We start from the raw sequence: 26,765 nt of genomic DNA, 5'->3' as shown, positions 1-26,765 counted from the left end.
GGCGGGGTGTCTGGCTGCGCTCCGCTTCCTCCCACAATCCCGTGCAAATGCAAAAAAAAAAAAAAAGAGAGAGAGAGAGAGAGAGATACTGAGCGCTAGCAGGGCCTGGGGGTGTAGGGCGCAGCGTTTGTACAGAAAGCCAACTCCGCCGCGCGCAGACGCGCCCGGGAATGCAATTCAGTTTATTTGGTTTTTATTCTTTTGCGTTGTTTCACTTTTTGTGTCTCTTACAAAGGGTTTTTATTTAGGAGACGAGCTCAACTCCAGTCTCCCGGTGTAATGCGAGCCCTCCCCCAAAAAGCACATTTCCAAATATGCCCCCCACCCTTTCCCTGGGTTGCAGAGTGCCCGCGAGCGTGCACGGACAGCGCACGAAAACACGCGTGTGCATAAGCAGGGCCCTGCGTGTGCGTGGCCCGTGGCACTGTAGAGCGATGGCCTTGTCACACCTGCTCACTCACGCGAGTGGGTATACCCGGCCTACGCGCCGGGGTCCGAGTTTCCAAGCACGCCTGCCCCGGGGGCGGGACAGGCGAGTACCCCCCACAATCAAAGTGTGGGGGTCCGCGAGTAGCCAGGACGAGGGAACACGTTGACCCAGGATACGCGCGTATCCGTACACGGCGGAAACACGTGTGCCAGGGTGGGCCTCGGGCCGGACGACCCCTACTCCCACCACTCTCCGAGCTCAGCTATGTAGTTTAAGAGGCCTGGGGGCTCTGGAATCCGCAGTGAATCTGGGGAACCTCGGCTCCGAAGCAGCTCCTCAGCAAGGCCTCCTGAGGCTGCAAGGGGAGGGGCACAACGGGGAGTCAAAGACCCGGCTGTTTTTCCCCCCTGAACCAAGACCACTCCGACCCGCCCGCGGGCGTCTCAGCCAATCGCAGACCCTCTGGGCACAAGACCCACCCTCCGGTAAAGCTCCACACAGACAACACTGGGCCACGCCCCCAGACAATTGCATAGGACCCCGCCCCCAAGCTCCAAGCCTCGCCCCGGATAATAAGCTCAAAATTCCAAGTCCCGCCCCTGAGCCCACGCCCCTCCTCCCGCAGCGTCCTCCCCTCTGCGCCCCACCCCCGGGTAGAAGTCCTGCCCAGTACCTGGTGTAGGGGGGCGGAGGTGCGTCGTGCACCCCAGAGGCCGCCAGCGCCTGCTCGTAGGTGGGGAGGCCTGGAGGTGGGGGTGGGGGTGGGGGTGGAGGCAGGGGCGTCGGCAGGCCTAGGTCGCCCAGGGGACTCAGGGGATTAATGAGCTCAGCCCTGGGGACAGAAGGTACACTGTTAGCAGGGGAAACCCACACGATAGAGAGACTTGGGAGAAGGCTGGCGGGAAGATCTAGGGACACAGAGACTTTGAGAGTGGCAGGGGGACACAAGTGGAAGGGAGAAAGGCCAGGGGAAAGAGGGTCACCTTCAGCCTGACCGTCCACATAGAAAAGCACCTCAGAATGACAGGCAGACGAACAGGGATGGGCAGACAGAAATCAACTGCTGAGACATACTCATTCACAGACACACATGCGTTCCAGTTACAGGGAGAGCAATGGAGAAAAAGACAGCCCAGAGACACAGGCAGATACACACAGAAGCAGACACAACACAGAGACACAGTCACAAATTTCCCAGTGCCTCTCTTAACAATAAACTCTTCCGAAAACCCACCAGACTCGCCATACTTTCCTGACACTCAAGCACTTTCTTAGACCCTGCCACTGAGAAAGACACGCCTCGAGAACTCACAAGGCGCATACACGTGTGCTATAGCCTGTCACCACGGAAACTGACATATCACAGACACCCAGAGACCACACGCTGCAGCCTCACCAGATACAATACACACAGGGTGATAATCACACATCACCCGGGTACCATGGAGACAGGCAGCAAATATTGATTGAGCTCCTACTGTGTGCCAGGTACTGAGGATATAGTCAGACAGAAAATGGCGGTAACCCTACACGCACAGTCTCACAGACTGACTCTCCACCTGATAGTGTCCTCAGACGCTTCCTCAGTGCCCACCTGTCCCAAACCTCGACTCGTCTCCTTAGGTCCACCCTTCCTCTTTCCTCTGCTCACCCTGCTTTCCAGCCCCTGGGCCCCTTCTGTCTGAATCCCCTTACTCTTGGGGACAGGGCTGCTGGCCTCCAGCCCGTCGGCAATGCAGATACCAAAAGGCTCCCAAGCTGGCCAGGACAATGAGCAGGATGCCAGACGTCAGCCCCACAGCCAGGCCTGCTACGTCCACTCGTCCACGCCCTGCAGTGGGGGGAAGGGGGAGTACTGTGTCAGGGGCTGTCACTCACCCCGACAACCCAATGCCTTCCCCCTGAGGGAGGAGTACAGGCCAAGAAGCAAAGCAGAATGGCGGGGCCCACTTGCCAGGTGTGTGACGCCAGGCAACTCAACGCACTGGTTTCTCTAAGCCTCCATTTGCTGCTCTGTAAAATGGGAACACTAAGTCCTCCCCCATGGCTTGTGGAAATTCATTGAGATCAAACACACAAAGAGTCTATGATAACTTCATCTGGGACTAAAAAAATATGGCAGTGGAATCCCCATGATGACAGAGGCCCCTCCCTGGACACAGTGTGGCTCAAGTCCCTCCTAAGCAAAATCCATCGCTAAGAGGGCAATGGACACACTGAAGGTGGGGTAGGGAGCTCAGGTAGGCAACTCCAGAGGCCCCCACACTGAGCATTACCAGATTTAGCAAATAATAATATATGATACCCAACCAACAAATTTTTTTAGTGTGAGTATGTCCCTTGGAGTATTTAGAATATACTTATACTAAAAAACTTATTCAAGTGTATTTGAAATTTCTGATGGGGTGGGGCATCCTGTGTTTTATCTGGCACCCCTCCCCCTTCTGGAACATAGTTCCTTTACCACACCCAGGCCACTGAGGGGCAAGACCTCAACTCTGAAGAAAGAGCAGAATCGCAGGAAGTTTTCTGACTTGACCAGAAGGCTACGAAAAATTCATTTATCAATGGAGGAATTTCAGGACCTCCCCCCAAGTAACAGATGTCTGGGTGTCTAGAAGTCAGGTGGACCCTTTGCTAACCCCTAGGCCTTTAGCAATCAAAGGCCACTTGTCTGAGGGGGAGCAGACACAGGGAGAACTCCAGCTTGGTGAGGCCTTCCTGGGTCTTGCCGCTGGGGAGACCTCCTTTAGCACTGGGTCGGGAGCTTTGCTCAAACAGTAAACCCCAGGCTTTTAGCCCCGTTAGCAAAGAGCTGCACTGAGGAGGTGGGCCCTCCCGATTCTGACTTGTTTCAGGTGGATTCAAGGAGCCCCCAGGCCTGGCTAGGCCTGCAGTGAGGTAGTTACCTCCCCTAGCAACCAGGCTCCAATGTGAGGACTCCGGCCAGACCTAGGGCTTGTTGCTAAGGGGCATCCACCCCTAGCAACCAGGCCACAGGGGGGTGGGGCATCTGGTACAGGGAGGGGGTTCCTCCCTGGGCAGTGGGCCTTGGGTCCTGAGACTGGCTAGGTGTGGTTGCTAGGGAGGCCTCCCTGGTAACCAGGCCGAGGCCGGGATGGGGCTGTGGGGGAGGGGAAGCGAGCCAGGTAGTGAGTGCTGCAGGCTTCCTTGGTCCGGCCTGGCCAGGGCTGGTCGCTAAGGAGCAGTCCCCCCTTAGCAACAAGACTGCAGCCATGGTGGGGCCTTAGAACTCACAGGAAGGGCTGGGGGCAGGCAGCCTGAGCAGGTGAGCTTTCACAGGCTTCCATTACTTGGCCTGGCCTAGCCAGGCCCCGTTGCTAGGGAGCCATCCCCCTAGCAACCAAGCTGCAGAAGGGGCTGGGGCTCTGGATTCCAAAGAGGGGCTCAGGTGGGTCAGCGCCTCTGAGCCTGACGCCTCATAGGCCCCGGGGCTGTAACCCCTCTCCCCCTGAATTCCTTTTTCCTAAAGACAGGAGACCTCCTCCAAAGAAGGGGTTCCTCCAGTCGCAAAGGAGGGGACTCTTTTACTAACCACCTCCAGGAACTCAGGGAGCATGGAATTTGGAGGAGGCAAATTTGGAGCAGGGGATGTTGGCTCAACGTCCAGGGGAAGGGGCTGCCTAGCTGCACAGAAAAAGAGGGCACCCCCCCCCACTCACCTCCTTTGCCATTGTAGATGTAGCTCTCCCAAAAGCGCTCCTTGAAAGGACGGAAGTAGGGCAGGTGGAAAGGCAGCATGTCAATGGGGAGATTCCATACCCCCAAACCAGCCCACCCTGATTTCTGAGACCCAGGGCTGAGGGAATTGTGGGCCAGGACAACCCAGGGCCCGCAGAGGCTCTCACCGTCCGCGTATCGTCCTCAAAATACTCCCTCGCCTCCTCCCAGGAACATCGCTCCTCGAGACACTCCCGTTCCAGGTTCCCCGGCGTGAGCAGCTCCAGGTCCCAGTGATTGGCTCGTGGAATCCGGCTATGGCTTCCTAGAAAGCTCTGGGCCTCTGGGGAGTCCAGGAAGACTCCTGGGCCCAAAGCACACAAAGGACAGAAAAATGGAGAGTTCCCAAGACTGGGGACATGGAGGAAGCTGAACCTAAGGGGATGGACAACTATGGAGTCCTGGGAGAGGAGGGGACAAGAGGCCAGGGTTCCTGAGTCAGGGGAAGGTGGATGGAGGTCTGTGCCTGGACACCAGCTCGTCCCTCAAACACTCACCTTGGTCTTGCTCCCCACTGGGTGAGGTGTCCAAGCAGATGCTCAGTCCCAGGTATAGCAGCAGCAGAGAGGGGTAGCCCCTCATATTTTATGAACACCTGAAACCAGGAGTGGGAGAGATGTCAAGTGCCTCAGCCCCCGGGGGATGAGGCACGGTCACCCCGACTGGACTCGATGGTCCATGGTAATCATCATAGCAGACCCTTACGTAGCCTGGATTCTGGGCCAGGTCGTTGAACTACTGTTCAAGGTAGTTTCCCTGTAGCAACTCAGTTTAATTTTTCACAGCAGTGCTATTATTATCCCCATTTTACAGATGAGGAACACGAGGCACAGAGAGGGAAAAGAATTGCCCAAGGTCATACAATTTGCAAGATAGAAACTGGATTTGAGTGAAAGCAGTGTGCCTCCAGAGACTGGAGCAGGGGCTTATCTTTTTCTCTCCCGTGTCTGCAGCACCCAGCACGAATCTTGGCACCTAGTAGGCGCTCATAAACATGTCCATCGGTGATCAGGATTTCTTTCTTCCTGGTAATTTCCACCTATACTTGCCTCTCCCTGTGCCCATTGCCACATCCACCCACACAGATCAAAGATGACAGGAGAAGCAAGAGCAGGAGAGGCAAAGAGCCTATATTCTTGGGTCCAGGGGGAAAAGGGAGTGGAGGTCCAGGACTCCTGGGGCCCGGGGACGGGAACTTCTGAGTCCCAGAGGGGCAGGGAGCCAGGAGGCCAGGGTCCCCAAGCCAGGCTCTGCCTCCAGGAGACATTCACTTACCTGCCCAGACTTGTGAGCACTTTCCCTTCCTCTTTAATCGGGGGGGCTTCCTCTGCCAGCTGCGGCCAGCTGTGAGTGGGGGACAGGGGAAAGGGGAGGGGAGAGGAAGGAGGGGTACCCCTTTCCCCGTGATCAAGACGATCCCGGTTTCTGGCAGAGGGGCGGGGTTTGTGATTACCTGCCCTGGGCGGGACTCAGGTAAGGGACAAAGTATTTAAAGGGACCTTAGGATGAAGGGCCTGAGGTCCAGAGCCCTGGGGGGAAGCCAGGGCTCCCACACTGACACCGTGGAGGTACTTAGGGGATTGGACATCTCTTCCCTCGTTGGCGTCCCTGAGGTGGAAGCTTCCCTGGGGGAGCGAGGGCAATAAATGTCTAGGTGTCCAGATAGTTAGATAGCTAAAAATTGGCTGGAAATGTATGTATCCCTTGGTCCCTCGGGGTAGGTGGACCATGTTGTAGTCAACTCCTATTTCCTGAGGTGATTTGAAGGGTTTTCACTTCTGATTTCTCAATTTTTCTGCTTCTACACCAGGGACAGAGGAATGGTCCCTTCTCAATTGTCTCTCAACATGCAGTAAGTGACTGATGTACTTGGGAGAGTGAGCTTCCCAATCTCTGGATGAAGTGGCTAATCCTTAAACTCGGACTTGGGGAGACGCAAAGCCTGGGCCTAAGCAGGAAATCGCCCGCCCCGGGGAATACCTAGTATATACTAAGCGCGCCACATATTCACACCAGTTGCACTAACCGGAACCTTCAAGTTGCTACTCCCGTTTCCGGAGGGAGGGAAAGAAGAAGGGAGGACTTACCAAGTCAGACGCGGTATCTCGGCAACTCGGGGCAGCTCTGCTTCCGGTCTTTTCTGTCGGGCGGAAGTGGGCGAAGCGGAGAGGGAAAACAGCCCTCCTTTCCGGTGTAGGGACACAGTTGAAGAAGCAACGAAGGAACGAGGAGTCGTTTGTAAGGTGAGTTCCAGGCGGTGGCGGGATAGTGTTGCTGCGATCGCCTTCCCGCGGGCTAGATTTCTGGGGTCCTGAGGGAGACAGGGATAAGATTTCGAATTCCCGACTCCCTGTCAATCATTAATAGAGCACTCCAGCCCCCTAGTTTGAAGCTGAACTACATCTCCCAGCATCCCCTGGAGCCAGCCAAGCCTCCATCCGGCAGCTCTGCTGAGAGTTGGTCTTCCACGGTAGAGGGCGATGGGCCGGGGGTCCCAGGGGAAGGAGAGACTGGGGCTCTTGCGGGGGTAGGGGTGGGGGTCTAAGGAGTGGGAGTTGAGGAAGACAGACCCCCTTTCCTGCCTCAGTTTCCCAGACTGTGACGGGGAGGGCGGAGGGGATTGTGCAGCCGCCCACCGTCGCCTTTGCTCCTTTTTGACAGCCCGTTCCTTCTCTGAGTTGGTGTGGGGTTTAACCTTTTCCTACGTGGAGTTCTGGGGTCCGGCCGACCTGGGTTCTCATCCCGACGGTGCTGTTGAGTCGGTGTGGACTTGGGCCTCGAAGGGTTTTACTTTAATGTTCTATTATGCAAATGTTCAAACTTGGGCCGCCTGGGTGGCTCAGTCGGTTAAGGGTCTGGCTTCAGCTCAGGCCCCAGGGTCCTGGGATCGAGCCCCGCCTTGGGCTCTCTGTTCAGCGGGGAGCCTGCTTTTCCCACTCCCTCTCCCTCTGCCTGCCACTCCGCCTGTTTGTGTTCTCTCTCTGTCAAATAAATAAATAAATTTCTTTAAAAAGAAAGAAAATGTTCAAACGTACATAAAAGGGAAGGAATAATATAAGAATCCACACCGCCCAGATTTACCGATTAGTAATATTTTTGCCATACTAGCTTGGCATATTGTTTACATTTAAATATATAAGGCAAATCCTACCCACCGTGACATATCATCCCTAAAACTTGCAGGATGCATGTGTAAAAACAAGGGACATTTACATGACTGCAATACCATCATCACAGTTTCCAAAAGCAAAAATTCTAGAATATTACATATTACTTGGTCGATAATCAAATCTTGCGTGTCAAAAATGCCTTTTAAAAAAGTTTCATTTGTTTGAATCAGAATCCAGTCAAGTCACTGCTGTTATGTCTCTTAAATGCCTCTTAACTTCTAACAGTCCCCTCCACCCCACCCTTTATTCTTTTTGACATAATTGATTTATGGAAGAAACTGGATCACTTATTCTGTTGATCATCCCCTTGGGTATGAATTTATCTTTTGTTTCCTTGTAATTACATTTTACTTGCGTCTCCATGCCAGAGGTCAACAGTCCAAACCCCAAATCTGCTGACTTCCTTTTTTTTTTTTAAACAAAAATCAGATTTATTTGTATTTATTTGCATAGTTCACCCACTTAAAGTCTGCAGTTCAGGGGTGCCTGGCTGGCTCAGTTGGAGGAGTGTGCAACTCTTGAACTCAGGGTCGTGAGTTCCAGCCCCACGCTGGGTGTGGAGATTCCTTTAAAATCGTAAAAAAAAATCATTAAAAATATAAAGTATACAATTAAGTAGGGTTTTTTTTTTTGGTGTTTTTGTTTGTTTGATTTTTAAGTAGATTCCACGTGGGGTTTAAGTAGATCTAACGTGGGGTTCGAACTCATGACCCGGAGATCAAGAGTCACATGCCCTACCTACAAGCGAGCCAGGCGCTCCTCGGTGGTCTTTAGTATACACACAGACTTGCACAACCATCACCACAGTCAGTTCTCGAACATGTTCATCACTCCAAAAAGAAACCCAGTACCCATTATCTGTCACTCCCCATGCTCCCCTCCACCCCAGCACTAATATCCACTGCTCTGTTTCCTGTCGCTGTGGATATATACCTAATCTGGACATTTCACATAAATGCCAATTTTTTTTTTTGACTGGCTTCTTTCACTCAAACAATAATGTTTTCAAGGTGAATCCATTCTGTAGCATGTATCAGTACTTCATTGTTTTTATGGCTAAAGACTATTCCTTTGTCCGCGGTATACCTCTTTGTTCATCCATTCATCAGTTGATGGACACTTGCGTTGTTTCCACTTTTTGGCTCTTCTTTTTTTTTTTTTTTTTTTAAGATTTTATTTATTTATTCGACAGAGATAGAGACAGCCAGCGAGAGAGGGAACACAAGCAGGGGGAGTGGGAGAGGAAGAAGCAGGCTCATAGCGGAGGAGCCTGATGTGGGGCTTGATCCCGGAACGCTGGGATCACGCCCTGAGCCGAAGGCAGACGCTTAACCGCTGTGCCACCCAGGCGCCCCGACTTTTCGGCTCTTCTGAATACTACGAACATTTGTGTCCAAGTTTTTGTGTGGACACTCCTGTTTCTCTCTCTCTGTGTCTCTCTCAAATAAATAAATACATTTTTTAAAAGATTTTTTTAAGTTATTTTTTAAGATTTTATTTATTTGTCAGAAAGAGAGAGAGGACACAAGCACGGGGAGCACCAGGCAGAGGGAGAAGCAGGCTCCTCGCTGAGCAGGCAGCCCGATGCAGGGCTTGATTCCAGGACCCTGGGATCATGACCTGAGCCGAAGGCAGGTGCTTAACCGACTGAGCCCCCCAGGCGCCCCTAAACATCAGCCGTTATTAATAGAGAGTCTCAGATGCTCACTTTTGCCCTTAGGGAACTCTGTCTGTACTGCTTACATCATGTCCTATTTCTGTCTTTGATTTCCTGGAGTGTAATTAGCCCCTTGGTTTTCCTTTAACACAGCCCTGGAATGGCCTGACACACACCATTTTTGGGAGAGGGGTGTGTAGCATTCCCTAGGTTCTCAAAGGGATCTCTGGCCCCACAGAAAGGTTAAGAACCCCTGGCTCAGGATTCAGGCAAACCAACTGCAGAAAAAGACAGTTGGGAGAGAATCAGTGATTGGAACACCAGACAGATAGTGGATGACGTTACGGAATCATTAGTGGGTCATCTCAGCGCGGTGCTGTTTGATCAGGATCACTATCCAAGAGGCCCTGGAGCCCTTTGATAAGCAGCTAGTTTGACTGAGGGACTGAGTTTTCTTTCTTTCTTTCTTTTTTTTTTTTAAGATTTTATTTATTTATTGGACAGAGACAGCCAGCGAGAGAGGGAACACAAGCAGGGGGAGTGGGAGAGGAAGAAGCAGGCTCGTAGCGGAGGAGCCTGATGTGGGGCTCGATCCCATAACGCCGGGATCACGCCCTGAGCCGAAGGCAGACGCTTAACTGCTGTGCCACCCAGGCGCCCCGGGACTGAGTTTTCTAATTCTTTTATTTTAAATAATTTTTTAAAGATTTTATTTATTTATTTGGGGGGGAGGCAGAGGGAGCAGACTCCCACTGAACAGAGAGCCTGAAGCGGGGCTCGATCCCAAGATCCATGACATCATGACCTGAGCCGAAGGCAGCCGCCCAACTGACTGAGCCACCCAGGGGGCCCCTCATTTTAATTAATGTAAATTTAAGCACCAGCACTTGATTCAGTTATGGAAAACTTTTAAGTATGCTCGCCACAAAGCGGGTATGTGAATGCACCCTTCACAGCAGGAAATCACAAAACCTAAGTATAGGTCACGTATCGCCAGTGAAAATTTCATGTCAAATGGGCTGAAAGAGGAAAACACACTCTGGATTTTGAAGCCTTCCTACAGAAAGGGAGCGGGTTAGCCTGTATTCTCAGATGGTGACCTTCCTGGGAGGACTGACAGTTGCCACATGGTCAAGAAGGTGGCTTCACAGCCTGCTTGCCTGGGTTCGAATCCTGGCTCTGTTGGTTCCTGGCTGGGGGGATCCTGGGATCCTTCTCCCCAGGAAAGTGGGCATGAGCATAAGTGGCTGTTTTGGATAGTTCCTCTTTGAAACACTAGTGACAGCAGAGGGCAGTAGTTCTACTTTCTACTTTGAAATAGGCCTTAATGAGGAGACAATACAGCGTGGTGGGTGAAAGGTCAGCTTCCAGAGAAATCCTGGCCCTGCCACCTGCCAGCCCTTCAGCCATTGGCCAGCAGTTCTTAAACTCTTTGGTCTCAATGTCTTAAAAGTCATTGAGGACTCCCGAGAACTTTCGTTTCTGTGAGTTCCATCAATATTTGCTGTATCAGAAATTAAAACTGATGCTAAAAAAATGTTTTTTGGTTGACATATAATTCACGTAACACAAAATTCATCCATTTAAAGTAGTATATTCATGGGGCACCTGACTGGCTCAGATGGTGGAGTGTGCGACTCTTGATCTCAGGGTTTTGGCTTTGAGCCCCACATTGGGTGTAGAGAGTCCTTAAAAACAAAAATCTTAAAAAAAAATCTAAAGTAGTATATTCACTATTTTGTGCAGTCATCTCCACTTACTGATTCCAGAACATTTTCATCACCCCAGAAAGAAACCTCATACTCCTCAGCAGTTACTCCTTATTTCCCCTTCTCCCAGCCTGTGGCAACTACCAATCCACTTTCTGTCTCTAAGGATTTGCCTGTTCTGGATGTTTCGTATCCATGGGTTCCTACAATACATGGCCTTTTGTGCTAGATTTCTTTCACTTAGCATAATAAAACGGATTTTTTTTTTTTAAGTAAGCTGCACACCCAACATGGGGCTTGAACTCACGACCCTGAGATGAACAGTCGTATGCTCCCCCTGACTGAGCCAGCTGGGTGCCCCTAAAATTTTTAAAACCCAAGGACGCACAAGCACACCTTCAATTAGCGGTGAGAGCAGTGACATCCTTACGTGTCACACAGTCTCTGGAAAACTCCACTGTACCCTTGTGAGAGAATAAGAGTAACAAAGGCAAACACACTTTAGTATTATTACGGAAATAATTTGTGGACGCCCTGAAAGCATCTTAGGGAACCCCCCCCAGGTTCCCCGGACATTACTTTGAGAACCGAAGGCAGTGGCTTCAAAGCATCTATTTGCCCATCTGCAAAATGGTGATGATACAGACTTCAGAGAGTGGTTGAGGTTGGGCGAGATGAGATGGGGGTGCAGAGAGTTGGCACAGGGTCGGAGACCTGTTGGCATTATTGCCTGGCTGAGTAGGAAAAAAAAAAAAAAGATGGTCCCTTCATAGCTGCTCCTCTCACTCTGGGAGGGAAAATGTCCCCAGCCATGAAGCCAAAGAGTGTAGAAACCCATGTTACTGGCCACAAGACAAGCAGCCCGGTGCCAAATACCGCAGAGGGTCAAGGCAGTTGACAACTAAGAATAGAATGGAGAATTGGTCCAGGAGGAGGTCAGCGCGACCTTCGTGAGTGGCAGTTAGGGGGCTGGGGTGGAAGCCAGAGGGCCCGGGGGAGGAGCGGGTGGCAGGTGAGCCGGGGAGACAGCAGGTGCTGGACATTTGCTCAAAAGCTTGGGTCGGGGGGTGGTGAGGGAAAGTCGGAGGAGGGTCCGTGGGTCACGTTGGGGTGTTTCCCCAAAGTTAGCTTCTGGGAGCAGCACCGTGGCCACCACTGGGGTGAAATGTCCTGTGTCTCCACTGGGGTGCTGGTCACGAGGGCATATACATTTGCCAGAACGCATCAAACTGCATCCTTAAGATCTCTGCATCTAGTCTGTGTCAATATACCGAAGACCAGAAACCGGCTTCTGAGGGAAGACGCCAGTAGGGGGAGAGCGAGATCCACGGCTCAAAGAGAGGTTTGCGGTTCAAGTTCTGGATGTGAAAGACAGTTTCCAAAGGCGACCAGAAGAGGGGAATAAAGACAGAGTTGCATTTTGGATTTTGGGAGCCCTTGGTTGCACCCCCGCCCGCACCCCCACGCCAGCCTTCTGGATCTTTCTTGCAGCCAGAGAGCCGGGGAGAATATTTCCCGAACACCCTCTGTGTGCCAGACTTCGAGCAGGACTCATGCAGTTCTCACAGCAATCCGGTCCCGTCAACTAGATCCCATGGTTATCCCCACTTTTTGCCAAATTAATTCAAGGCTCGGAGAAATGAAATGGCCAGCCTAGGGTCGCACAGCCAGTGCGGGGCCATCCCTGGGCTCGAGGCCAGGCTGAAGGTCATCTTGCCCCGTCCTCGGATCCCTATAATTCCCAGCCTCCTATATCTCCAGCCCCTGCATGGTCCCCACCCCGTAGGCACAGTGCGTACCCTCTTGTTTGTATCGCCTTCTTTAAAATGTACCGTCTTGGGGCACCTGGGTGGCTCAATAGGTTAAGCATCGCCTTCGGCTCAGGTCATGATCCCAGGGTCCTGGGATCCAGCCCCGCATCGGGGCTCCCTGCTTAGCGGGGAGTCTGCTTCTCCTTCCCTCTCCTTCTGCTGTTCCCCCTGTTTGTGCTCTCTTATTCTCTCTGTGTGTGTCAAATAAATAAATAAAATCTTTTTTAAAAAATGTACCGTCTTGGGCACGTGTAGATTGGTAGCGATCCTGCTGCATTTCTTACTATTGTTTCCCTTACTTTTTATACCCAGTATTGCGTTAACATCTACCCATGATGCCTTGCACACATCCAGCGGGTTACATCTCAACAGCTGAATAGTCTCCAGAATGGGCTGTCACCACCCATTCTCCCAGGGAGGGGCTTCCATCTGCCTCTGACTCCCCTCCGGTGTAAATAACACCGCTGTGGACATGTGTGCTCCCGTGCGGATGTCTCTGAGGAGGTCTTCAGGGCACATCGCCCAAGTGCAGAATCGCCTGCGCTTACTTTGCTAAAGTTCCACCAGCCTGTGTTCCGGGAGGCTGACCCTTTCCCTCTCCGCGCTGCGATGGCTAAGGGTCCTGTGACCGACCGCGCGTCGTCACCAAGCCCTGGTCTCTACGCAGCTTTCGAAGTTTCTCCCGCCAGACTGATGATAGGCGTCAAGTGCTACTTTACTGTCCTTTCCATCTGCGGAGAGTTTGAGTGTCTCCCCACACGCGCCTAAGTCTTTGAGCTCCTTCCTCCGTATTGTCCCTTCTTCACGTCCTTTGCTCCTTTTCCTGCTGGGGTAGCTGAGGGTTTTTCTTGTTGATTTGCTAGAGTTCCGTGTACAGTCAGCTCTGCTAGGATGCTCGTTTCGAAGATGTGATTTATTCCAGTGCAGCTGATAACGTTAGGCAACAATTCGAGCAGAACGTGGATCTCACCTCTCCTTGCGGATGATCTCACGCACTCAGGAGAAAGAGGACTGTGCTCAGTTCTGTGAGCCCGTAGGCATACACAAAGCACCCCCCCCCAAACAGGACATCTCCGAGGCCCCTCACTTCCCCCCTGTGTGTGAGGAGCCACACCCATCCTCATCTGCCGCTAGAACCTTTTTGGAGTTCAGATCACCCTCCTTCTACCGCCTCAGAGTAACTCACAAGGTCCCCCCCCACCATGGCCGCTTCCACAAGCAGAGTGTGGATCTTTTTCGAAGTGAAATGCCGTCTCCCTTTTGGGAGTGTATAGATGTTTCTTCACCACTCCATGTGTGTAAGACTGTCCTCCCCTGGGCACGCCTGGGTGACTCAGTTGGTTACACGTCTGCTTTCGGCTCAGGACACGATCTCAGGGTCCTGGGATCGAGCCCCATGTCCGGCAGGGAGCCCACTTCTCTCTCTGCTCCTACCCCCACTCGTGCGCACGCTCTCTATCAAATAATAAATGAAATCTTTAAAAATAATTGAAAAGGGGCGCCTGGGTGGCGCAGTCGTTAAAGCGTCTGCCTTCCGCTCAGGGCGTGATCCCGGCGTTCCGGGATCGAGTCCCACATCGGGCTCCTCTGCTGGGAGCCTGCTTCTTCCTCTCTCACTCGCCTGCTGTGTTCCCTCTCTCGCTGGCTGTCTCTCGGTCACATAAATAAATAAAATCTTTAAAAAAAAAATAAAATAAATAAATAAATAAATAAAAATAATTGAATAAATAAAGTGCAGATCAGAGAAGAAACAGCCCGTAAGTCTTGTGCCACTGCCTCTCTAGCAGTTGGGGGGGAGGGAAAAGTCCTCCCCCTGACCCACCCCCAGTTTTCCCATCTGGCGGGGCAGGGGCAGATCAGCTCTGAGGGCCTGACCACCCTGTGGACTCCCTCCACCACAGCCCTGCGACTGTCCCCTCTTTCCCTCAGGATGACACGGCACGGCAAGAACTGCACGGCAGGAGCCGTCTACACCTATCACGAGAAGAAGAAGGACACAGGTATCAGGTTTGGCAGGGGGACAAATGTCTTTTGAAATCACCATCCCCGGGGCGCCTGGGTGGCTCAGTTGGTTAAGCGTCTGCCTTCGGCTCGGATCATGATCCCAGGGTTCTGGGATCAAGTCCCACATCAGGCTCTCCACTCAGCGGGGAGTCTGCTTCTCCCTCTCCCTCTCCTTTTCTGCCGCTCCCCCTGCTTGTGCTGTATCAAATAAATAAAAATCTTAAAAAATAAAAGAAGTCACTATCCCCCCTGCCCCTCTGGTTGTGCCTCCTGACTTTCCGCCCGACTGATGGTCATGACCTTACGAGGACTAGCCCTTGGCCATCCCGCACAACCCCCCACCCCGCCCCTATAATGGGCATTTCTGTACGGGAACTCATCAATCGCTGTTGTCATGGCCATGTTCCAGAGGCAGAAACTGAGGCCCAGAGAGACACAGGACCTTGAGTTTGGTCACAGAGCCAGAGGGGCGGAGGGGAGTCAGCTGTGAGCCTCTCTACCCAGCTTCCTCAGTGACCAGGCCTGTCTGTCTGTCTGTCACTTACCCTCTGGATGAACACCTTCTTGTGAGTCTTGCCCCTGCCCCCGACACACAGACACACAGACACACAGCCCAAGCTCTTGACTGCCTATTTCTCCCCCACCCCCCTGCCTCCACGCTCTCTCTCTGCCTTTCTCTTGGGGTTGGGCAAGGGGCATGTCTCCTGTCCCTCCATCCCCCTGTCTGTCTCTGTCCCCAGCGGCCTCAGGCTACGGGACCCAGAACATTCGACTGAGCCGGGATGCCGTCAAGGACTTCGATTGCTGCTGCCTCTCTCTGCAGCCCTGCCATGACCCTGTCGTCACGTGAGCCGGGGAGCTGCTTGGAGGGGGCCGCATGCGTGGGTCTGGCCGCTCACACAGCCGGGGCGCCCTGGGCAAGCCCCTTCACCTCTCAGAGCCTCAGTGTGCTCATCCGAGACATGGGCATGATCCTAACGTGTTCCACGGGGTGCGGGAAAGAATACATTTGTAATAGAGGGTTGGGCCCTTGGAACATTGCCTGGCCCATAATAACAGCTCCTGTGTGGAGCCCTCACTGTTACCTGCCTCACGGCCTGGCGGGGGCTTCAGTGAGATCGTGGGTAAAAGGTGCTGGTCCAGTGACTGAATATGGGCTCGGCGTGCGGGTCTGTGTTACAGAGAGAGTGACGAGAGCCGACCGTGGTTTAGGGTCCCCGAGGCCACGTTCAGGTTCAGGGGTTCATGAGAAGAACTCACAGAACTGGGGGAGGTGGTTCTAGTCAGTGACAGCTTGTGACAGGACGAAGAGGGAGATTAAGTCAGCAGTGGGGGGAGACACGTGGGGCAGAGCCTGGGAGGGACCAGGAGTGAGCCTCCAGTCATCCTCTCCAGACAGAGTCCCAGGGACAGCGCTGGTCTCCTAGCAATAACAGGTGACAACACGCGGGAGTGCTGCCCCCCAGGGAAGTCCACCCGAGCCCCGGTATCCAGGGTTTTTATTGGAGGCTGGTCCTGGAGACATGGCTGACCTCCTTGGGGCTGACCTTGATCTCCAGCCCCTCCAGAGGTCTAACTGATACCACATGACCCAAGGCCCCCCACCCCCATGTGCCCCAGGTGAACTAAGATACTTTTATCAGGCAGCACATTCCAGGGGCTCCCAGGTTCCCTCCTGGGGCTGGTCAAGGGCCAGTCCTTTGGAATGTGCAGGGTTCGGATCATGGATCACGATCACGCAGGCCTGCTGAGTTAACCCTTTACAGCACAAGATCATCCCCCCCCCCCCCGCCCCATACACACACACATGTCGGAGTAGATTACAAAGCCCGGAGAACAGAGATGGTCTGGTCCACCTCAGGGAGCCACGCCGAGTGACTGAGTGACCCACTCCCTGTAAGAGGCTTTAGTGGGTGCCCAGGGTAGGGCACCGACACTTCTCACCCTGTCCTGTCCTTACAGCCCGGATGGCTACCTGTATGAGCGGGAGGCAATCCTCGAGTACATTTTGCACCAGAAGAAGGAGATCGCCAGGCAGATGAAGGTGATGGGGATGGGGGGAGGGGGCACAGGCAGGGGCAGGCGGCTTTGATGCTGAGGTCACAAGCAGAGCTGCTCTGGGCTTCCTTTCTGAGTTCCTTTTCCCTCTGAGCCTTTGCCTGGGCTGTTCCCACTGCCTGGTGTACCATACCCCCCCACTTCTGGTTAAATCCTTCTCCTCCTCCAGATATCAGCCCAGGCATTGCCTCCTCTGACCTCCTGCTAGTCCAGGGGCCCCAGGGTCTGTCCTTGCCACCTCTTGACACTTGTCGTGGTTGTGATTCTGCATGTGGCCAACTCGTGCCCACTTCCCCCGCTAGACGGCTGGCCCCAGGGGTAGGGAACAAATCTCTTGCCTGCCCCCTGGCCCTAGGTTCTCCGTGAATGCTTGTTGAATTAACTGATGTCACCTCATCTCTCTGGGCCTCAGTTTCGGTGGCTCTAAAATGGGTCCACAGGGCCAAATCAGAGGGCACCACAGGGCATGCGGGAGATGCCCACAGGTCAGAATTCTCAGGGGCTTTACTTGGAGCCATGCCCACTTTCCATGGGTGAACTATTTTCATGGATAGGAGAGACCCTGTTTATCACTGTGTCTGGGGCACAGCGGGCCTGCCTCCCAGCTTTTCCAGCCAGGCTTCCCAGAGCTCCAGAAACACACAGGGCTCCATTCTTGTTGAGCCTTCTGTCTTGAGCGAGTGGCTTCCCCTGCGCCTGTGACCTGCCCCTGCACTCCCTCATCATGGTGACCACGCCAGAGGCCCTCCCGAGCACCGGTCAGCTTCAGTGTTCTCCTCCCTCAGCTGGGGTGGGGGGCACAGGGCAGTCTCAGAGCTCAGCACCGCACCCCTGCCTCTGCCCATGCGCACACCCACGCCACCAACGCAGTCAAGGCTCCGTGAATGTTAATTGCTTCTTACTCTCCTGGAACCCGCCTGGAGGGCGGGACAGGGTCTGTAGTTCATACACTTAAAATATAACGTGGCCCACAGGTACATTTATGGAGCGCTTGCCATGTGCTAGGCAAGGTTTAAGCATGTCCCAGAAATCCTGCATAACCCAGTGAGCCTGTGAGGTAGGTCGCTGTTGTTAGCCCGTTTTACAGACGAAGAAACTGAGACCAGGAGCAATCACAGCACTTACTGGAAGCCATAGAGCTCATTAGTGACAGAGGCAAGGTTTAAGTCAGACCATCTGTCTCCTGCCAAGCTGCTGACCACTCTGCTGCCCAGGAACAGGGAAGCCAATGAATCCCAAACCAGCTAAATGGGAAATGACCTAGGTGTCCTGCAGGAGGGGAAGAGACGAGCAAGGGCAGCAAAGCTACACCACAGATACAGCAGGTTAAAGGTTCACACCCTGGCAGTCACCAGCCTCTACGAACAGTGTGAGGACTGTCCACTTTGTAGGCCTCAGTTTACCCACCTGTGAAATGGGAAGAGCCACCCTCAGACTCAAAACCCACAGGGAGACACACAGTCCACTTCCTTCTGGCTGTCCCCAGGCCTATGAGAAACAGCGGGGTGCCCGGCGTGAGGAGCAGAAAGAGCTGCAGCGGGCTGTGGCCCAGGACCAGGTGCGAGGCTTCTTGGAGAAGGAGGCAGCCATCGTGAGCCGGCCCCTCAACCCCTTCACGCCCAAGGCCGCCTCCGGGAACAGCCCAGGTGAGGGGGAGCAGACTTGCAAGTGAGTGGGGGTCCCGCGGGGCCAGGTTCCTCCCCGGGAGTGGCATCTGAACCCATTTCCCCCTGCAGATGATGCCCGACCTGGGTCCAGCGCAGGCCCCACGGGCAAGGACAAGGACAAAGCGCTGCCCAGCTTCTGGATCCCGTCGCTGACCCCCGAGGCCAAGGCCACCAAGCTGGAGAAGCCTGTGAGTTTCCCAGCACCTTGGGCCCACTTGGGCCCAGAGGGCCAGAATCCCCCCGGGGTCCCTTCCTGCCTGGGAACACCCCCCCCTTCTTTCCTACACCTGGCCCCAGCCCTGCCTGCTGACCCTGCCTCCCTTCTGTCCCGCGCAGTCACGCACCGTGACCTGCCCTATGTCCGGGAAGCCACTGCGCATGTCGGACCTGACCCCCGTGCGCTTCACGCCACTCGACAGCTCCGTGGACCGCGTGGGGCTCATCACACGCAGTGAGCGCTACGTGTGCGCTGTGACCCGCGACAGCCTGAGCAACGCCACGCCTTGTGCCGTGTTGCGGCCCTCGTGAGTCACGCGAGTCACCCGGGGGAGGATCCCGGGGCCTGCGGGGCGGGGTGGGGCGGGCTCGGGGGTGGGGCTTTCCCTCGTCGGGGCGGGGCCTCTGGTCGGTGCCCCGCCCCCCGCCCCTCACTCTCCCCACTCACCGTAGTGGAGCTGTGGTCACCCTGGAGTGCGTGGAGAAGCTGATTCGGAAAGACATGGTAGACCCCGTGAACGGGGAGAAGCTGACGGACCGCGACATCATCGTGCTGCAGCGGGTGAGCCGTGACCCACCTCCCCGGCCTCGCTCTCCAAGGCCCCGCCCCCTCCCCTCTGCCCCCACCTCCCCGGGACCCCGCCCCCTCACGGGAGGCCAGCCTCCTCCACGCCCCGCCCCTGCCCTTCTACTGGGGTCCTGCCTCACCTTACCGGGTTTAGAACTCCCCCTACCGCCCCGGCAGCCCGACCTGCCCCCACCTTGGCCTTGTCCCCACCTCCCCAGGGCGGCACAGGCTTCGCGGGCTCGGGAGTAAAGCTGCAGGCTGAGAAGTCGAGGCCGGTGATGCAGGCCTGAATGCACAGGAGACCAAATAAACGGGCTTGGACTCACTGGCCGTGTGGTGCCTTCATTGGCCGCGCTGGAGCCCTGGGCCCCCAGGCAGCCCTCCAGCGTGTGCCTGCTGCGGAGCCCGGAATCAAAGGCGCGGGCGAATTACGTTAAAGGTGGCCCGACGTTAGGAATAAAATCTGAACTGAACGCACTGGCGCAGCGTTAACACTGGGTAAGAGTGGCCAGAAGTGAGAGTCCAAAGCGAGAGCGTACAAAGGCGCCACTCGAACAGGCTACGCAGAAATCCCCTCGCATCTTTTTGAGTTCTGCCAAAGCCCATGAGATGTCCCGGAATGCCAGTCTCAAAGTACAGTGTGGTAGGACACCCCAAGGAGGCAGAATGCGGTGAGAGCGAGCAGCTGGCTCCAGTCTAGAGAAGGCAGTCAGGAGCCCTCCTCTCTTGACACTTGACTGCAGGAAGGCCAAGAGCAAGAAGAAAGCCCGCCAGAGGCTTGCATAGGCTGCCGGGGCCATAGGACCTGGCAGGGGTGAGGAGCAGAGCCGGGAGGGGCAAGGAAGCTGTAGAGCGTGGGGCCTGGCGGGCCTGCCTGCAGTTGGCCGGGCTGGGAGCACAGGGGCAGCTCTCAGAGTTTTGTTTTAATGACCACTGACTCCCAAAAGCAACCCCCGGGCAGTGTGCGAGGCAGAACACAGAGTCAAGCAGAGATCAGAAAGATCAAGTCTTAGCATTCCTGCCTTCCCGAGCGATACCTAGGTTCTGTCCTTCCAGATCTTTCTCCGCATAGGAGAAGTGTTTTCAACCACCGTGACCTCTCAGTGCACATACTGTTCTGTTCAGTGAACAATCTCTACCTTTTCACTTCTGTAAAAGTAAAAGTTCTCATCTAATGCCCAGACCCGATTCAAAGTGCCAGGAAGTATACTTCACTGCCCTTTGCTGAAGCTGAGGTGCCTCTGGCTGCAGAGGAAGATTGTAGCAGGAGAGTGGGCGGTGTCATCGTTGCACCCTGGGGAGGCCCCCACATCCAGAATTTGCTCCCCTAAACGCTTCTAGAACCTTCCTTTTGTCGCTAAGGGCCCTCCCACCCTACTCTTGGGAGCCCAATCCCTGGAAACTGGTTGCAGCTGACATTCAAGGAGCCCTTGCCGTCTGGGCCTGTCAATCTATGGTTCTTGTGTCCTGGTCACAGTCCTGGGAGGGGGACACTTGTACCCATTTCACAGAACAGCCCACTGAGTCTGAGAAAATACACTTGCCCAAAGTCACACTGCTCAAAGCTGTAGCAGAACCCAACTTCACTTAGAAGTCAGCCACCTCCAGAGACTCCCCAGCCCCAGCCCCGCCCTTCCTCCCATCCCCTATACCCTTCTCCCCCCCAAAAATTCCCACACTGGTACCCCATAGACCTCTCCCCCTTAACAAACTCCCACCCAACCCTTTCTACCTAGTGTGTTCTAAGTCATCCCCTTGGTCCCTAAACGCCCCCAATCCTCAGCCTCTTTCTCAAGAGCCCACAACCACCCCTGGGTCCTTCCAGTTCTTTCTCAGCACCCCCCAGTCTTGCTCATGTGTGTTCAGACCACCCTCCCACCCCAAATAAAAGCTTCACGGATTCCCAATCTTGCACCTTGGTTTCCACAAGAAACCCAAATCCCACTGATTGACGAGCCCTTCAAAACACCCTTTGTGGGGAGGCAACGGGCTGCGTGCCAAGGTCCTCGCTCCTTTGAGGTTTCAAAGGCGACAGGGAGAGGAAGCAAGAGTCTGACCACAGCTTCAGCTACAGCAGCTGAAGGGAGAGAAGGAAGTGGAAAAAAAGGTTTTCTCAGCAGAGGTTCCGTAGACACTGGTCTAAAGTTGAGAGGAAGAAGGGAGGCAGGGCTTACCTCCAGCGGGGTTTTCCTAAGGGGCTCTAGTCTCAACTGGCTCACGGAAGGTACACAGAAAACTGGGGAAGGGGGGGGGAGAGAGAGAATCTTAAGGTCCAACTCAGGGCACCACGCAGGGCTCGATCTCATGACCCGGAGATCATGCCCTGAGCTGAAATCAAGGGTCAGGCGCTCGACCCATTGAGCCACCCAGGCTCCCCTGCAATTCTTAAGGTTTTTAAATAGGCAGATTTATTCCAGAAAGGGAAAACTACACAGGGAGCAAATCCTTGGTTTGTAAGGGAGGGGGAGGGATGGCCTAGGAAGGAGGGGATAGCAAGGGACTTCGGGGCAGGGGCCACAGAACTGTGTCTTGATTGTGGTTACATGCCTGATTCATCAAAATTCATAGAACGGTAACCAAAAAGCAGACTTTGAGTTAAAAGTCAAAATTAGAAATTTTTAAAAGGGGATTTCATATGAGTAGATTTCCATTTCTCTCTCTAAAAAAATGAACTTAGTGGGGCACCTGGGTGGCTCAGTCGATTGAACATCCATCCAGCTCTTGATTTTGGTTCAGGTCATAATCTCAGGGTTGTGGGCTCGAGCCCCACATTGGGCTCCTCGTGTGGTGAGTGATGGGGAGTCGGCTTGAGATTCTCTCTCTCCCTCTGCCCCTCCCCCCACCTCTCTCAAATAAATAATTCTCTCTCTTTTTAAAGATTTTATCTATTTGAGAGAGAGAGCACGTGCACACAAGCAGGGGGGAGGGGCAGAGGGAGAAGCAGACTCCCTGCTGGGCACAGAGCCCGACTCCCAGGACCCTGGGATCATGACCTGAGCCGAAGGCAGGTCATTAATAAATTACAAATTTATAAATAAATTTCTAAAAAAAAAAAATCCACTTAGTGATTCCCCTCCACTGTTAGGCATATACCCGAGAAGGCTGAAAACCTGTCCATGCAGAAACTTCCACAAGAAGGCACTAATCACATTAGCCGAAGAGTAGAAACAACCATCAAGTGACAAATGGATAAGCAAAACCTGGCATATTCATACGGAGGAATATTATTCAGCCGTAAAAAATGATGAAGTCTTGAGACCTGCTCCAGTGTGGACGACCTTTGAAAAATGATATCCCAAGCAAAAAGCCAGACACAAAAGGTCACCTACCGTATGATTCCTATTACATAACATGTCCAGAAAAGGCAAGTCCATAGAGATAGGAAGTAAATTAGTGGTTGCCAGGGGCTGAAGGGAGGAGGGAATGGGGAGCGACTAATGAAAAGGTCCTGGTCTACTATGGGGGGCGGGGGATGAAAATGTTCTAGAATTAGTGGTGATGGAGGCACAACCTTGTACATCACTGCATTTTACACTTCAAAGGATTCAGTTTATAGTATGTCAGTTGTATTTCAATTTTCTTTTATTTTGAGAGAAAGCGTGCACACTTGAGAGCGGGAGGGAAGGGCACAAGGAGAGGGAGAGAGAAAAAACTCTCAGGCAGACTCCACATCCGGCATGGAGCCCGACGTGGGGCTCCATCCCAAGACCCTGAGATCACGACCTGAGCCAAAACCAAGGGTTTTACGCTTAACTGACCGAGCCACCCAGACGCCCACCCCCATTTTTTTTTAAGATTTTTTTTTTTAAGATTTTATTTATTTATTTGACAGAGATAGAGACAGCCAGTGAGAGAGGGAACACAAGCAGGGGGAGTGGGAGAGGAAGAAGCAGGCTCCCATCAGAGGAGCCTGATGTGGGGCTCGATCCCATAACGCCGGGACCACACCCTGAGCCAAAGGCAGACGTTTAACCGCTGTGCTACCCAGGCGCCCCCCATTTTTTTTTTTAATCAGAAGATCTGACATCATCAGAGGCCCCACCTACTTGTTTCTCCCAGGCTGGCTCTCAAAAGCATGTGGATTTAATCCACACTGATCTGGAGGTGTGGGGGTCGCCATAGAAAGAACTGAAAGCAGAAACAGTTCAGAAGTTCCTTCTGGAGAAAATGGAACTTTTTTTTACCACCCTGGTAGGCATGGAAACTGGAGCAGTAATTTGGCAATATCTAGTCAAAGCTAAAGTCGTGCGGACCCTGTGGTCCCCTGATCTCACTCCACGGACATACACACCCACAGGAACACAACCATGCTCACGAAAACACGAACTAGAATGTTCACAGTATGGGGCGTCTGGCTGGCTCAGTCAGAAGAGCATGTGACTCTTGAGTTCGGGGTGTGAGTTTAAGCCCCCCGTTGGGTGTAGAGATTACTTAAAGATGAAATCTTTAACCTGGGTGGCTCAGTCGCCTTCGGCTCGGGTCATGATCCCGGGATCCTGGGATCGAGTCCGGCATCCGGCTCCCTACAGCAGGGAGCCTGCTTCTCCCTCTGCCTGCTGCTTCCCCTGCTTGTGCATGCTGTCAAATAAATACACAAATTCTTTTAAAAAATGAAATAGGGGCGCCTGGGTGGCATAGCGGTTAAGCGTCTGCCTTCGGCTCAGAGCGTGATCCCGGCGTTGTGGGATCGAGCCCCACATCAGGCTCTTCCGCTATGAGCCTGCTTCTTCCTCTCCCACTCCCCCTGCTTGTGTTCCCTCTCTCGCTGGCTGTCTCTCTCTGTCAAATAAATAAATAAAATCTTTTAAAAAAATGAAATAAAAGCCTGGGCTTGCTAGCTGCATTTTCAAAGGAAGGAAGTCAGGAAAAGAAAGAAAGAAAGGGAAAAGGAAAAGAAAAAGAAGAAAGAAAGTTAGTTCGCAGCAGCTCAGTTTATAATACCTGTAGCTGGGAATGACTGAAAAGCTTATCAACAGCAGAAGAGGTGAATTGCGGGCCCCGCACGGTGGAGTGAAAAGGAAGGAATCACCCGCCCAGTACAAGCGTCCACACAGCGTGATTCCACTTCTCTAAAGTAAATAAGCAAAACTGTGCTGTTTGAAATCAGGATAGTGGTTATGTTTGGGGAGGCCATGTCTGGGTCCTGCTAGGGACTGATAGATAATATTCTGTTTCTTGACCTGAATACCGGCTACAAGTGCGTGCGAGCCGTCTGTTCACCAAACACTTGAGCTGTATTCCATGTGCTGTCCTCCCATAAAAACGTACTGAAATTCGCAGCGATAACAAAGAGGTGTGCTTGGCAACGTCTACCAAATTCATAAATTCCACTTCTAGGAATTTATCTGCAATTAAATTCATGGAAAATTACAGATATGTCAGAGCCTTCCGTGCGACACCGTTTAGAAAAGACTGGAAACAGCCTCAGTGTTGGTCAGTGGAGAACGAGTTAAATCTTTACGGACTGAATTGAAATAGTCTTCGAAATATATTCTTGGGGCCCCAGGCTCCTCAGTCAGAAGAGCATGTGACTCCTGATCTCGGGGTCATGCGTTTGAGTCCCACGTTGGGTGTGAAGATTACTTAAATAAATGAATTTAAAAATATATTCTTTATTACCTCAATTAAAAAAATAAATGATGAAAATTAAAAATCAGGATTCTGATTCAAAAAATGGTTGTGTGAAACAAGAAAGGTAAAAAAAATATTGTTAGTCATCTGCTATCCTTTGTATTAAAAAGAAAAACAGTTTGTACGTATTTGCCTAAATCTATGTAAATTTCTCCCTGGAAAGAAATACCGGCTGTCTGTGAGGAGGCGAACTTGATGGAAGAAAGACTCGAGTTTAGCATATAACATTTTGTACATTTAGAATTTTGTATCGTATAAGTATATTGCCAAAACTTAAAAATAAACAAAATGTGCAAAAGACAAAAAAAAAAAAAAAAAGACAACTGGGGAGAGGCATTAAGGATGAAAAGATGCCGGACAGCTTTCTGTCTTAAGCTGTTCCGTACAAGTAATTTGTTGATTATTTCGAATTCAAAAAATGTTTTTAACTAGAATTTAAATACAAATTTGAAAAGAGAAAAAAAAAATTAGTCCGAAATGTTTTCAAACAGGCAGCCCCCGGAAATGTACTAATTCGTCCTACGCTTTCATAAGCCAGTTCTCCACGTCCAGCCACTAGGGGGCAGTATATTATCATAATTAAAAGCTTGCATTCAGACGCAGGTGGATTCAAATTCCAACCCCCTCGCAGATAACAATTATAAACTCTGGATAAAATAGGAAAACATAGCTAAAGGCACTGGAAAGTGAAAAAAAGCAGCCACAAACTGGAGGGAAATTGACATTCAATAAAAAAGGAAGAGGTCACTTGGGTGGTTCAGTCCGTTGAGCGGCGGACTCTTGATTTCAGCTCAGGTCATGATCTCAGGGTCTTGAGATCTAGCCTGGCCTGGGGCTCCTCGCTGGGCGTGAAGCCTGCTTAAAAAAAAGGGGGGGGGGGGTTGTAGTCCATGCTGGGCTGGGAGGCACAGCTAAAACGAAAACACCAGAGGAAAATCCAATCTTCCTGGCTTGAACCACCAGAACAACAGGAAAGTAAGGTATAAATCTAGAAAAGAGATCGAGGGTGGGGGCGCCCCAAATATTTTTCTATAAACTCGGCTCAAATATCTGGCTGACCCTGAACCACACCTGCATGGGGTACGCTCCAAAAAGCCCAGCTAAGCCTAAAAAATGTAAACAGAAATTTGAGGTACAAATTTTATAGGAGGGAGTTTTACAGAGATGGGTGGCTCAGGAAAAAAAATAATAATTGATGCTCTTCAGAGGAATATAACAGACTCCAGAGTTCTTACAGTGCATCCAGGATACACTGGAACATTACTCAAAATTTAAAAAAACTAATAGGAAAATACGACCCATTCTCAAGAGAAAAGGCACTCGGTTAACTGAGACCAGCAATCAGTTACCTGAGACCAACACCAAATGACCCATATATTAGAATAAGAAAGCAAAAAAAAGATGTAAAAAATAGCCGTTATAACTATGCTCAAGAACCGAAAAGAAAATGTTTCTACTGAATAAGAAGAAATCTTGGTATAGAAATAAAACAACAAAGAATAGGGGCGCCTGGGGGGCTCAGTTGGTTAAGCGTCTGCCTTCAGCTCAGGTCATGATGCCAGGGTCCTGGGATCAAACCCCATGTAGGGCTTGCTTCTCCCTCTCCCTCTGCCACTCCTCCTGCTTGTACATGCACTCCTTCTCTCTGTCAAATAAATAAATAAAATCTAAAAAAAATTGAATAGAAATTCTAGGATGAATAAATGAATTTAGCAAGTTCACAGTATACAAGGTTAATATACAAAAATAATGGTATTTTATATTGCAGAGGCAAGAAATTGGAACATGAAATTTAAAAATAACTTCATTTACCATACCATAAAAACCAGAAAATACTTAGGGATAAATTTAATAAAAGATCTCACGCCTTTACTCTGACAACTATAAAACACTGCTGAGAGAATGCCGACATTTGTATCTCTAGAGAAATACACTATGTTCATGGATTGGAAAATACAATATTGTTAAGATGCCAGTTCTCCCCACATTGGGCTATAGGTTTACATTCTCACCCTGGGTTGTTTCCATCTCCTTCCCCAAGAAGGAAAACAAAAATCATCAAATATGGGGGATTTATTACTTGATTTATATTTTCTTTTCTAT

At 52.0% G+C, this 26,765-nt stretch overlaps 2 protein-coding genes across 3 annotated transcripts; one reads left to right on the top strand and one right to left on the bottom strand.

The window, feature by feature from the left end:
- Positions 1-176: 176 nt before the first annotated feature.
- Positions 177-6,382, bottom strand: PRRG2 (proline rich and Gla domain 2). Of its 2 annotated transcripts, XM_045772108.2 has the most exons (8): positions 6,259-6,318; positions 5,447-5,515; positions 4,669-4,766; positions 4,300-4,475; positions 4,114-4,153; positions 2,126-2,261; positions 1,104-1,262; positions 177-785 (listed from the first exon to the last, which is right to left on the bottom strand). In XM_045772108.2, exons 3-8 carry the CDS (start codon positions 4,751-4,753, stop codon positions 767-769), a joined length of 615 nt encoding a protein of 204 aa, XP_045628064.1. In that variant the 5' UTR covers positions 4,754-4,766; positions 5,447-5,515; positions 6,259-6,318; the 3' UTR covers positions 177-766. The 2 variants fall into 2 exon arrangements, with proteins under 2 accessions (XP_045628064.1, XP_045628066.1); XM_045772110.2 differs by lacking the exon at positions 5,447-5,515 and having other exon boundaries at positions 6,259-6,382.
- Positions 6,290-19,357, top strand: NOSIP (nitric oxide synthase interacting protein). Its single transcript, XM_045772107.2, has 9 exons — positions 6,290-6,414; positions 14,448-14,518; positions 15,263-15,368; positions 16,485-16,566; positions 18,067-18,226; positions 18,317-18,435; positions 18,584-18,771; positions 18,917-19,025; positions 19,250-19,357. Exons 2-9 carry the CDS (start codon positions 14,449-14,451, stop codon positions 19,319-19,321), a joined length of 906 nt encoding a protein of 301 aa, XP_045628063.2. The 5' UTR covers positions 6,290-6,414; position 14,448; the 3' UTR covers positions 19,322-19,357.
- Positions 19,358-26,765: the final 7,408 nt, after the last annotated feature.

This window comes from Ursus americanus, chromosome 21, assembly GCF_024610735.1.
Source record: "Ursus americanus isolate L20-20 chromosome 21, mUrsAme1.1.p, whole genome shotgun sequence".
NCBI classification, from domain to species: Eukaryota; Metazoa; Chordata; class Mammalia; order Carnivora; family Ursidae; genus Ursus; species Ursus americanus.
Note: the sequence above shows the minus strand (reverse complement) of the source record. Positions and strands in the feature narration are given on the sequence as shown.